This window comes from Melitaea cinxia, chromosome 18, assembly GCF_905220565.1.
Source record: "Melitaea cinxia chromosome 18, ilMelCinx1.1, whole genome shotgun sequence".
NCBI lineage: Eukaryota > Metazoa > Arthropoda > Insecta > Lepidoptera > Nymphalidae > Melitaea > Melitaea cinxia.
Window position 1 is genome coordinate 9,961,516 of NC_059411.1, and position 12,595 is coordinate 9,974,110.

At 35.0% G+C, this 12,595-nt stretch overlaps 1 protein-coding gene across 1 annotated transcript; it reads left to right on the forward strand.

Moving 5' to 3' along the window:
- Positions 1-1,372: 1,372 nt before the first annotated feature.
- On the forward strand, positions 1,373-8,560 carry LOC123662060 (CXXC-type zinc finger protein 1-like). Its single transcript, XM_045596948.1, has 10 exons — positions 1,373-1,637; positions 1,725-1,846; positions 1,946-2,109; positions 2,789-2,912; positions 3,313-3,420; positions 5,015-5,207; positions 5,500-5,697; positions 6,429-6,635; positions 7,354-7,601; positions 8,386-8,560. Exons 1-10 carry the CDS (start codon positions 1,611-1,613, stop codon positions 8,486-8,488), a joined length of 1,494 nt encoding a protein of 497 aa, XP_045452904.1. The 5' UTR covers positions 1,373-1,610; the 3' UTR covers positions 8,489-8,560.
- The last annotated feature ends 4,035 nt before the right edge of the window (positions 8,561-12,595 follow it).

A 12,595-nucleotide genomic window follows, 5' to 3' on the forward strand; every position in this document is an offset into this window, starting at 1 on the left:
TTATAACAAGGAGTCCCTATATCAATTTTCAGACCTCTAGCATCAAAATTTGCGGAAGTCTCATACAAACTTCCATCCCCTAGTTTAAGGGGTTGGGGGGTAAAAGTTCCAAGTTTTAGAATTTTTTTCTTGTTTGTGTACTAATACTAGCTTACATACCAAATTTCAGCTTTCTGGGACTTCAGGAGTACTCTAAGAATTTTGATGATCATCAGTGAGTGACGAAATCGGGGTTTTTTAGATATCAATAAAATCTAAAGTATAAGAGCTATGTAATTGAAACATTATATGTTTAATAAGTCCACTATTGACATTATATTCCGAGAATTTTGTTTATCTAGTATAATCCAAACCCAAGTTATGGGGGTTCAAAAAAACGACGAAGCACTTCGAGAAAAGATAGGTAGTGCTTTTCGTTATTATTTTTTTTTTTGGCTCGTCTTGGCGGGGGCACTACCGTGCCCCCAGATAAGTACTGTCAAGTTGTCGAAAAGTCGAAAATTTCACTGTATGGAGCATAGTGCATTGGAGATAGCGCGGTTGCCGGTCTCATTGAGGTGAGAAATATTAATCATTGCACGGTCTTAATGGAAGAGAGTATAATAGATGGATAGAATTTAGAATTAATGTGGTGGCAACGGTAGAGGCAAGGTTGCCCCACCTTAATAAGACAATCGCGCCAAATATTTTGGCCCCAAAACAGCCAGAAATATTGGGGCTGCCGAGAACTAGGAGCCGAAATTTTTAGCACGTACATGATTATTGCCCCTAGTCACCACGCTGGGCAGGCGGGATGGCGACTGCAGTGCTGGCTTTATCGCACCGACGACGCTGCTGCTGATCTTCGGTCTGTGTATTTCAAAACCAGTAGTGGATGGCTATCCCGCCATCTGTCGACTGCACAAATTTCACGATGGTAAATTGGTAATGAAACTTTATTATCCCTTAGTCGCCTCTTACGTACCCACGGGAAGAGACGGGGTGGCTATATTCTAAACTGCTGTAGTCACACAGCTGCAATTTACGCATTCTTAGAATTATACAATTTAGCATTAAATAGCATATTAGCATAAAAAAATTAGATAAAAACAAAAATTGATAAAAATTGAAAGTTGACGATACTAGTTACATCAATGGAAATAATTCGAGGCTTTCTATATAATTGATAGCAGTAACCAATGTTTACCTAGTAATTAATGTACAGCGGCGTTGACGCGAATGAAAAGTTATGATATTAATCATTATCCATTATCGTACTAATCTCTCACAATTGAAATTGGACTTAGTTTCCTGACCTGTATATAAAATCGTGTCGATTAAGACCGTGGTTTATACACTGTTAAATCGGTGCGTTTCTTTTGTACTTGTCAGTTGTCAATCAGTTTGGCGTTGTATTCTATGATCGTACGTGTGATTACTGATTCGTATTTCGTGTGAAGATTTGTGTTTGGCAAATAGGAATTATAGGTTTAGATTTTGCGTTATAAGTATTAAGGACTGGGACTTGTATATTAAACATTTTTTTAGATGCACTATCATTATTTGTGCTATCGTAAAACGTTCGTATCGTAAACGTTCTATAAAACGTTCCTCATCACAACGCTATAAAAATGGGAGATAAAAAGTACAAACAGAGTGTAAGTATTAAGTAAATTAAAATTGTAAGGTACGTATTATACGTAAGTCCACAATACATTGTCGAATTTTTTTATTTAATGTTTTAGAAGGCAGATATTGCAAAGCAATTTGACCTCCCGGAAAGGCAGTCCAAAATTACAACATTATTGAATCAAGCAGGTCAGGCGTACTGTATTTGTCGTTCCTCAGACAGTTCCCGTTTTATGATGTAAGTTTTTATAAATTTAAGCTCTAATTTTACAAAAAGTTTTTAACATAGTAGTAACTTCTAAACATGCTTTCTAATATTTAAAATTATCTGTTGCAGAGCTTGTGATGCTTGTGAAGAGTGGTACCATGGAGATTGTATAAATATATCAGAAAGAGAGGCAAAGTATATCAAGAATTACTTTTGTGATAGATGCCGAGAAGAAGATCCCAGTCTTAAAACAAGATTTAGACCTCAAAAGAGAGAACATGATAATGATTCAGGTATCTGCTGTTAATAATTTATGAATTTTATGTTTTTTTTAAAGTATACATTGTATTTTATATTGTCCTTTGTACTGTGTACAAATACAAACAAACACAAATATTGTCTATTGTACACAAAAAATAAATAAATGAATAAAATGTATCTTTATTGCTAAAAGAGCTATCACTTCCCGACAACCTTTGGGAACGACAACAACAAAGGACACGAAAAGAAGGTGTACTACTGATATACAAATATTGAAAGTTGTGTATATAGCTATTCTTATAATGAGAGCAACTACTGTTAGGTACTTGGACATTCATAAGCTTATTCAGTTTGGTTAAAAAAAGTAATTTTTGTGGCATACTGGTATACCATATTTTCTTTTGCTCTTTTTTTTATATGAAGAAAGTAGGGTGGAAAACAAGTATACGACCCAACTGATAGTGAGTAGTTGTAGCTTATAGATGCAACACTATAAGCATCGAAGATGCATTGTTGACCCTTCCACTGACCCTATCCAGGAGTTCTGGTTCTCTCTATTGAAGTCCAGTTGGGATGACTATGTGCATGTTATGATAACATTGATATAATAAATCAAAAGTATCCATTTACCTACTTACTGAAGAAAGTGTTGATTTTTATTAAAACATTAACATGGTTAAAACTGTTTATAAATGCATGATATAATTTTAGGTCGCGATGATAGAAAGAAGAAACGTAAAGAAAAGGATCATTCAGAGAATAAGTCTTCTAAGAGGCCAGTTAAAGATGGTTGCGGTAATTGTTCTGGGTGCATGCAGACTAATGATTGTGGACAGTGAGTTACGAATTTGTTGATGTATTTATCAAGGCAATGTCCAAATATGTTAACATTTAGATTATATAATGAAGTTTGAAATTTTGACAGAATATTGATTTTATACTGTAATTGTCACTTAAGAAAAGAATTTTCATCACCTAAAGAGGCGAAAGTTTTTATAAAACCGTTGTTATTTGTTTGAAATAAACGCATATTTAGTTATTATTAAAATTAGTTATTATATGTTTTATTTGCCGAACTTATAGTTAAAATTCTTACAACTAACAAAATACATTATCAAGAAATAAATGTCATTGCCTTGCTCTCATTATTATAAAATTTTATTTGAAATATATCTATGTAGACAGATATAACTGGAAATTCTTTTTTTATATGAGTAATGTTTTATATTTTTTAGCTGTGAAGCCTGTGAAGATATGTTCAAATATGGTGGCAACAACAAGTTAAAGTTAAAATGTCGTCAGAGGTTATGTGTCAAAAATAAGAAGACGTCCAGGGTATCTAGGTAAAGAATAAATTAGGTTCTTTTCTTAAGTGCAGACATTATTATAATCTACACTTTATTGTATCTTCATAATACAGTTAAAAGGCATTAAATTAATCACAAATTATACTGAATACCAGCTTTAAGCTATGTGTATAAAAATATGTCAAATATAAGCTGTAGATGAGCTTATTCTACTGCCTTTTTTTTAGTTTTGTTTTTAGATATCTATGAGGGGTTTTATTTAAGAGCCATTTCACAAAAATCGGTAACAATCCGCGAAATTGTAATATTTTGACGACGTAAATCTCAGTGTTGGATGCAATAATGTAATTTATATTCTTGAAATATAGTAGAGCAACCTTTGTTGTAGTCGATAGTCAGATCAGAATTTTGATTTATATTATGTGTATAAAATTATTAACCTTTTCATCAGTCTCCTCCCCGGGTAAACGGTCGCAATGTATACTTTGAAGTCCTACTTTTCAATAACCTCTACGTTGAAACCATTTTAAAAAAATACGTAATATGTGGAATATAATTTTGTTGAATAATAGCACAGAGTTTTATTCCATTTGTATCTCTATTAATCGATAAAAAAAAAATTAAAGTTACGAATATTTTCCAAATAAGTATAATTTTAAAAGCGATATTTTTCTTAGTAAACTAAGAAATTTTAACGAACTATCTTCATCAAAGTAAACTTACATCATTAAGGAATACAAAAAAAAAAATAATTAAAAGATGTAATCATTTTTAATACATTTTATATTAAATAATAAAAAGATAGTATATATTGCCACGCATCAAGCCCGGTAAATCAGTCGAGCGCTAGCGCTCTTAGAGGTAAGGTCCACGCCAAATTCTGCGCAGCCGTCTCTTTCGCTCACACGCGCCAAGCGCCTGTTGTTATAGCGGATAAACCGCATTTGATACTTTCATAATAAAATATAACTAAAATAAAGATATTACGAAAATGACTGTAAAATAATATAATGATAATTTCTGTAAACAAATGTATAATTTAATTTTCTTTTCTTACATTATCAATACAAATAGGCATTTCAATCTGTTTGTCTTGTTATTTGTTAATTAATATGTTTGTCGGTGTCGATGTCATAAAATGCTATTTTATTCATATCGTAAATATTAGATTCAATCGTAAACTGAAAAAACTAAATCAATTAAAAAAAAAAAATGTTTCATAAAATTGATTTTTTATTTTTATTTTAAATTTATTTACTGTTGTTATATAACATACTTGAAATTTTTAACAAATTAACTATGTAAAAAACATTTTATACCATAGTTATTAATTTTTATTATACATTAGAATATGATCAAAATGGTCTTTTGGTTGTCACACTATACTTACTAGCACAAATATCGCGCGGCTCGTACGACTCGCGCGATGCGATCAAATTTACCTAAACTTGCAGAGCGTAAAATTGTGAAATGGCTCTTAATGCATCTTGTTGAATTTATCTTTTTCAATGTAATATTGTGAACTTTCTGCTGTTGTATTTTATACATTTAAACAGAAAATGTTTCTTACATGTAGAATTTATAACATATTTATATTTTGGAGACATTAATCAATTTTGTAACTATTTAGCAGTGGAAATAGAATCAAGAAAAAGCATCACGAACGTCAAAATGAGTATGAGCCGGAAGAGTCCATATCACACTTGCAAACAGCCGAGCCAAGGCAGTGCTATGGACCTCAATGTACTTTAGCTGCTCAATATGGTTCCAAATACTGTTCCACTCAGTGTGGTATGAGATTGGCAACTAATAGGATATATCAGGTACGGTTAAATAATCACACAAGTAAATAAAGTGCATGGCATGGCTCTAACACTTAGAATTAGCGCACTCTTGTGAAAAATAGATTAATTATATTTTAAAATATTATTTCGGATTACTCCAGTTGCATGTCAGAGCTGACCCACACTTTTTAATCAATTTTAAAAAAAGAGGAGGATCTCAATTCAACTGTTTTTTTTTTATTACGTGTTTCCTCATCACTTACTGGGTGATACCGATTTAAAGAGATAGATAGAGATTACGTCAACGTAACGTAAACCGTGTGTCGGTCAGGTGCTGCCGCAGCGTATCCAGGAGTGGTCACTGTCGGCATGTGTGGCGGAGCAGCGCAACCGCAAGGCGTTGGAGGTGGTGCGCGGGGGCCTGGCGCGTGCGCAGGCGGCGCTGCGGGCGCTCGACCGGCAGCACGCCGAGCTGGACGCGCTGCTGGCGCGCGCGCGAACCGCGACCATACTGCCCACGAACGAGAAGGTCAGTGACCCCACCGGCTTGTTCTGGTCTTGATAATTGATGACGCTGCGGGCGCTCGACCGGCAGCACGCCGAGCTGGACGCGCTGCTGGCGCGCGCGCGAACCGCGACCATACTGCCCACGAACGAGAAGGTCAGTGACCCCACCGGCTTGTTCTGGTCTTGATAATTGATGACGCTGCGGGCGCTCGACCGGCAGCACGCCGAGCTGGACGCGCTGCTGGCGCGCGCGCGAACCGCGACCATACTGCCCACGAACGAGAAGGTCAGTGACCCCACCGGCTTGTTCTGGTCTTGATAATTGATGACGCTGCGGGCGCTCGACCGGCAGCACGCCGAGCTGGACGCGCTGCTGGTGCGCGCGATAGTTGGCGTTACGAGAAACGTGACGAGATCATTCGTACAGTAGATTTTACTCCTCATATTTTTGTCATACCGGGGGCCTCATATGAAAATCGATTCTTAGGAGTAAACTCCTAAAATCAATTTTTATACAGTTTTGTCTATTATATTGAAATGTGATTAAACGTTTAATACATTTTTATTTTTATTAATTGAATAAATTAAATTTGAACAAAAGGAGACCTTTTAAATATATAAATCTCAACAGTGAAACAAAAGTAATATTTAAAAAAAAATCTTTTATTACATTAGCTGATTTTACAATAGATTTGTGATCTAAGCAATACAGTGTGCTTACGTATAACAATAACAAATCAATGTTATTACCAGGAAGCAGATGACGAAACATCAATGTACTGTATCACCTGCGGGCACGAGATCCACTCCCGAACAGCGGTTAAACACATGGAGAAGTGTTTCATAAAGTACGAGGCTCAAGCCTCCTTCGGAAGTAGACATCGCACACGTATCGACGGACAGAGCATGTTCTGTGACTATTACAATCCAGTTAATGGCACATATTGCAAGAGATTGCGGGTAAGGTTCAAATTAAATAAACTACAATACGTTATTAACGCATACTGATGTAGAAAGAGATGGCTAGCATCGTCTATAGATTGTTGTCACTGTTACTAATGCTATTTTGACATTTTGTCATTGCTGTGTAAATAGATCCACAGAGCTATTAAAACATTCAATATTAATAATAGTGGTTTTGTATTTACTACGAACATACTATATGTTAGTTTTAATAAAAAAGAAAAACTAAAATAAAATTAGATGCAAATTTTACAAGAGGCATTATAATTTTATAATAAAACATAAATATCTAATTTACGATAAACATATGTGGGACTTACATGTACAGCTGTAAGTGCAGGAGACACTCGATAGCAGGATAGCTCGCTTATTCTTTTCAAAGACACCTACTTATCGTCGCAAAGACCATTTTGGGTAGAGAAGATCTTAATATATATAAATCTCGTGTCACAATGTTTGTCCGCGATGAACTCTTGAACTAATTAACCGATTTTAATCAAATTTGCACACCGTGTGCAGTTTGATCCAACTTGAAAGATAGGGTATATTTTGTTTTGATATATGTAATTATTATATTTAAGAAAAAAAATAAGGCGATACGAAGTTTGCCAGGTCAGCTAGTAATATATAATTTTATAATACACTCCCTATGATCCTAGCCAAACTTTATATTTATACCATATTTATATTATAAAAAAATGTTTGAATTTCTCAGGTAATGTGCCCAGAACATTTCAAAGACCCAAAAGTTAGCGATACGGACGTCTGCGGGTGTCCTCTGGTGAGGAACGTGTTCGAACCCACAGGAGAGTTTTGCCGCGCTCCTAAGAAGTCCTGCCTCAAGCACTACCAGTGGGAGAAGCTGAGACGGGCCGAGATCGACATGGAGAGGGTCCGACAATGGCTGAGAGTAGACGAACTCGTCGAACAAGAAAGAAATATAAGACTGGCTATGGCTTCCAGGTATCTTAAAAAAATATGCTACGGCAGACCTATGTTATTATATAGCTATGTTATACCTATTTCTATACTATGTAGACCTATGTAATATATAAAGCTGTATATGTTTTATATAGAGCTAGCGGACCCAGCCACGCGTTGCTGTGGCTCAGTAATTAAAATTTATTTAAATATATGTAAATTCTATATTCGAACGCGCCATCCATAATTTAGAAATAGAAATACGGCGACATCTACCGGATATCTGTGCAACTTAGATGCCAAACCGACAACGAAATTTTGATATGATGATTTTATATTCGGTCTAAGAGACCGTGGCGCCACATTGTGATGCCACGCCGTGGTACATCGTTCCATAGCTTAATTGGCTAGAGCACCGACACGGTCAGTCGGCGGTCAATCCCCGCTGGAACAGTCCATTTTTGATATGATATTAAAAAATAAACATTTAATTTGCAATAACAAATATTGAGATAAAACTACCCTATCGTCCAAGTTGGACCAAATTACAGATGCTTACAAAATTTGATAAAAATTGGTTCAGTAGTTTCTGAGTATATAACTAACATAATCGTATTACGAATATACACGAAATATCTGTATGTATCTGCTGTAGCATATGAATCACGGAAAAGTTTTATTTTATACTACTAGGGTCCCAAACAAGCTTATGGCCCATCTGATGTTAAGCGATTACCGTCAGGCGGACCTTTACGCTTGTTTGACAACAACCACCTCACATTTTTGTATACTTTTTTTGAATTCTTTTATTTGTAATATTTTACAGAGCCGGTGTTCTCGGGTTGATGTTACATTCAACGTATAATCACGAAGTGATGGAACGCATCACGAAAGCCAACGAGAACGGCAAGTTGAAGGAAGGTTCATGACATAAAGCTAATCCACAAATTCCGATTACTGCTAATTCTGTGCATAATAAGAAGATTAAATAATAAAGTTTATATTTGGATGTTTTATTTATTACTAGCTGACTTGATAAAGGTTTTCTTGTCTCCAAACTGTCAAACACTTAATATTTGAAACAATTGTTACGTTTTATGAAATTTTGGTGACCAGAGCTCTCGGGGGGGATTGGGAATAGGGTCGGCAATGCGCTTGCGATGTTTGTAGTGTTGCAGGCGTCTTTAGGGCTACCGAAATCGCTTACCATCAGGTGAGCCGTACGCTTGTTTGCGAATCTAATCGTGTAAAAGCACAGTTACTATAGACATAGAGTATCGTATAATAAGGTACCGCAAGCAAACGTCTAGCTATTTTCTTCTCACAAACATACTAAATGTTTGTGAGAAGAAAATATCGAATTATTTGTGGACACTACTGGAACTGTACTTGTCTAAAAATAAACTAACTTACTTGACATAATAATTGTGTTTGCACGGAAACGAAAAAAAACCAACTTCAAATATATCGACAAGTAATACAACGTAGGGAGACGAAAAATTAGTCAAGTAAATACACATTATCAAAGATTACTCCAAAAGTTGTAATCAGACCTCGATGAAATTTAAATGTGACTACATGATAAACATCGGCTTTCGATTAAATTGAAAATTATCAAAATCGGTACACCCAGTAATAAGTTACGCGGATTTTCGAGTTTCCCTTGATTTTGCTGGGATGCCATCATCAGATCCTGGTTTCCTTATTATGGTACCATACCAGGGATATCTCGTTTTCAACAAAAAAAGAATTATCAAAATCGATTCATAAACGACAAGGTTATCTCTGAACATATATTAAAAAAATATATACGATCGAACTGAGTAACGTCCTTTTTTGAAGTCGGTTAAAAAAATAGGCAAGAATTGGTCCAGCTATTCTTAAGGTAAGTTTGTTTTTGTTTTGTTAAATTTGTAACATATTTAACGACACATTTCTATTTGTAAAGATAAGTATTTGGATGACCGAGCTTTGCTCGGTATTATTTTTTTTTTGGTAAATTCATCACTATCATCACTTCTAGGCCTCAACAATATCGCGCCAAAAATGGCGTGAACTAATGTGTGTTGCCCATAGTCACCACGCTGGGCAGGCGGGTTGGTGACTGCAGGGCTGTCTTTGTTGCACTGAAGACTTATCCCCATCCAGTCGGCTTTTAAGTTCCAAGGTGGAAGTGGAACCGTGTTGTCCCTTTCTTATGTATTTCAGTCAGTGCTCACTCTGTGGTTCTGCCGAAGTCTCTAGATTAATGTCATACCACAAACTATAAACTGTAGACAATATTTAACCATCGACTAGCATGTATATAACACCCTTAGTCGCCTCTTACGACACCCACGGGAAGAGGGGGTGGCTATATTCTTTACTGCCGTAACCACACACCAGATTAAATATAATTAACCTTCCTATACTCGCGCATTGGTCTGTGAGACCGACGAAACACATATTCGTAATTATTTTTATGCACAAATGTCCTAAGAAGTCGAATTCCTTGCTAGCTGCCGGATTTGTTCCTACCTTTATTTTAGTGCACGCCACGCGTTCGTGCGAAGCTCACATGTTGTAGCATTTGGCGCCAATTGGTCCGAGAGACCGACGCGAGTATAGGTGCAATTTTTTGTGTAAGTATTAATGTAATATATTTAGTGCATTTACATATTTTTTTACAAACTTTGAATACTTTATGACGTATATATACTAATATATATGTATGTTTGTTGCTCTGTATTATAATTTGACCATTTTTTATTCTTTTTAGATTATAATTTATATCAAAATGGACGATGATCGAATCAGATTGCTGCTGGATGAATTGAGTTCTGACTAAAACCTAACTTCACAAGAGAGAGACTGTACCGATAGAGACAACATTGAAATGGAAGCTTTTTTAGACATTTTAGTTACTGTTTGCTGTAGTCAAAAAACAAACGGTCGTCTAAATGCTAAAGTTTTTTTTTTAAACAGATGTGTCGTATAGATGGTCAATGGTGGTATTTTATAGTTTAATGAATGTAGCGGATATAAATACGTTTACAATATACCTAAACAACAACTTTATCAAGAAAATTAGCTGTAGGATCTTTCTTGAAGGCTTAGCATACGATCTGATCAATCCGAAACTCGTCGAGCTCTCACTACATCCTTGCCGAGAACCATAAGGCCAAGGCTCGCCGTAATATGTCAATTAGATGGACCCTGATTAAAGCCGACAGCGCTCCACTCCACGCTGGACAGTCCGCGCGCGTGTGCTCCGCCGTGTCCTCGGCGCCGACGTCGCAGTGATGACACTCCGTCGTTGGTTCCCGCCCCAATTAGATGGACCAGTTAACAATAATAAAATTGGTCGTTGTGGATACTGCTCATCCAAAACAAAACGCAAGGCCCGATACAACTACGCCAACTGCAAAAAATACTTTTGTTTGGAACATTCTCTAACTGTATGCCAAGATTGTTATGGTGAGGGTCAAAACTAAGTCAAACATAGATAAATATGTCCTTTGATATGTTGCTTACTACTATTTAGATGATTATTTTGTTTTTAAAAAGAAGTACAGATTTTATTTTTGTTTTCCTAGTACTTAAGAAAAATATCTCAAATTCGAAGACTGATTTGTGATAGACTGAAAGTCAGTAAAATAATGAATAAATTAAGTATTATTTATACTATTTTGTTTCATTATATCCTAAACTTTGAAATATTAATAGTACTTTTTTTAGCTCCATAATAAAAAAAAATGTTGTAGGCGTAGAACTATCGGTATGTGGCACCGTGTGCGAGTATGGGTGTTACAAAAATTGGCGCGAGTATAGGAAGGTTAAATAGGTATGACTAATTAACCCATGCGGGCTTGGTGTCAGGTCAAGTAACTATGTTTCTAAATTAAAATATTTTGACACAAACAGTGATTACAATCGTTATATAGTACTTTTTTTTTCAAATTCTCAGACCCCTGCAGCGGTTTATTGAAATAGGGTTGTCACAAAAGCGTATCATCGCATTAGTTACATTTCCGTACAATTAAAATCGTATTATCGCCTTTAGAGACGCTTAGGTACTTTTCGATTTTACACAATAAAATTAAATGATAAAATCCGCGATATAAGCAAAAGAAAGCAAGACCCACGCACCGTGTAATAGGAACTCTGCTTTTCAATCTCAATCTGAATAAAATATCTTTTTTTTAACATAAATCATGAACATTATAAAGTCTAAAATCTATATCTTGACAGTAATAAGTGAATGTAGTGTAAATTGTTCTTTTTGATAATATTTCATTGTTATTGTACAAAACTACTCTAAAGTACTCGTCAGTAAGAAGCACAATTTCAAAGTTAATTTAACAAACACCGTTGCTAATCGTAAAAAGGAAATTATGACAGCACCTAATAACCATAAAATATTCGCTAAAGATATAATAACGTTTTATTGATTACTTTATCACATTACAATGATACGCGTAACCAGGGGCAGATGGCGGACGCAATACGGATTTCCCGAATTATATTAAAGATATTCGTCACATATTTGTCGCATTTGACGCGAAATACTCTCGTATTAAGTAAATGTGATGAATCATGTAGGGTAAGACCGGGTGATATTAATATATTTTATTTTATTTATTATTATTTCTTCTAATAAGATCTCATTTATCGAATAATAACATATTTTGGTATACTTATTTTGGTTTTTATTTGCACATTTAATTGCAAATTAGGAATTAGGCTTACTGGAAGTTTTCTTAATAAAAATTAATAATACATAGATATTATTAAATTTTATTAAGAAAAATAAATTTGTAAATTGATGATTTCATAGTGCTTTTTAAGAATACTTACTCTCTTACTTAGTTACCTCTAGAAAAGATCTTTTCCCGCCAACCTATGATAGGGAGAACTTATGTAAAAAAGCAGGCTAAGATAGTGGAATTATGTAGATAATATACAGATACCTACTTGAAAATTTTAAGTACTTAGTACTTATATAAAACTAAATTCTTTATAAGATATTTTTAGGAATAAAGTAAAATTAATCCGAA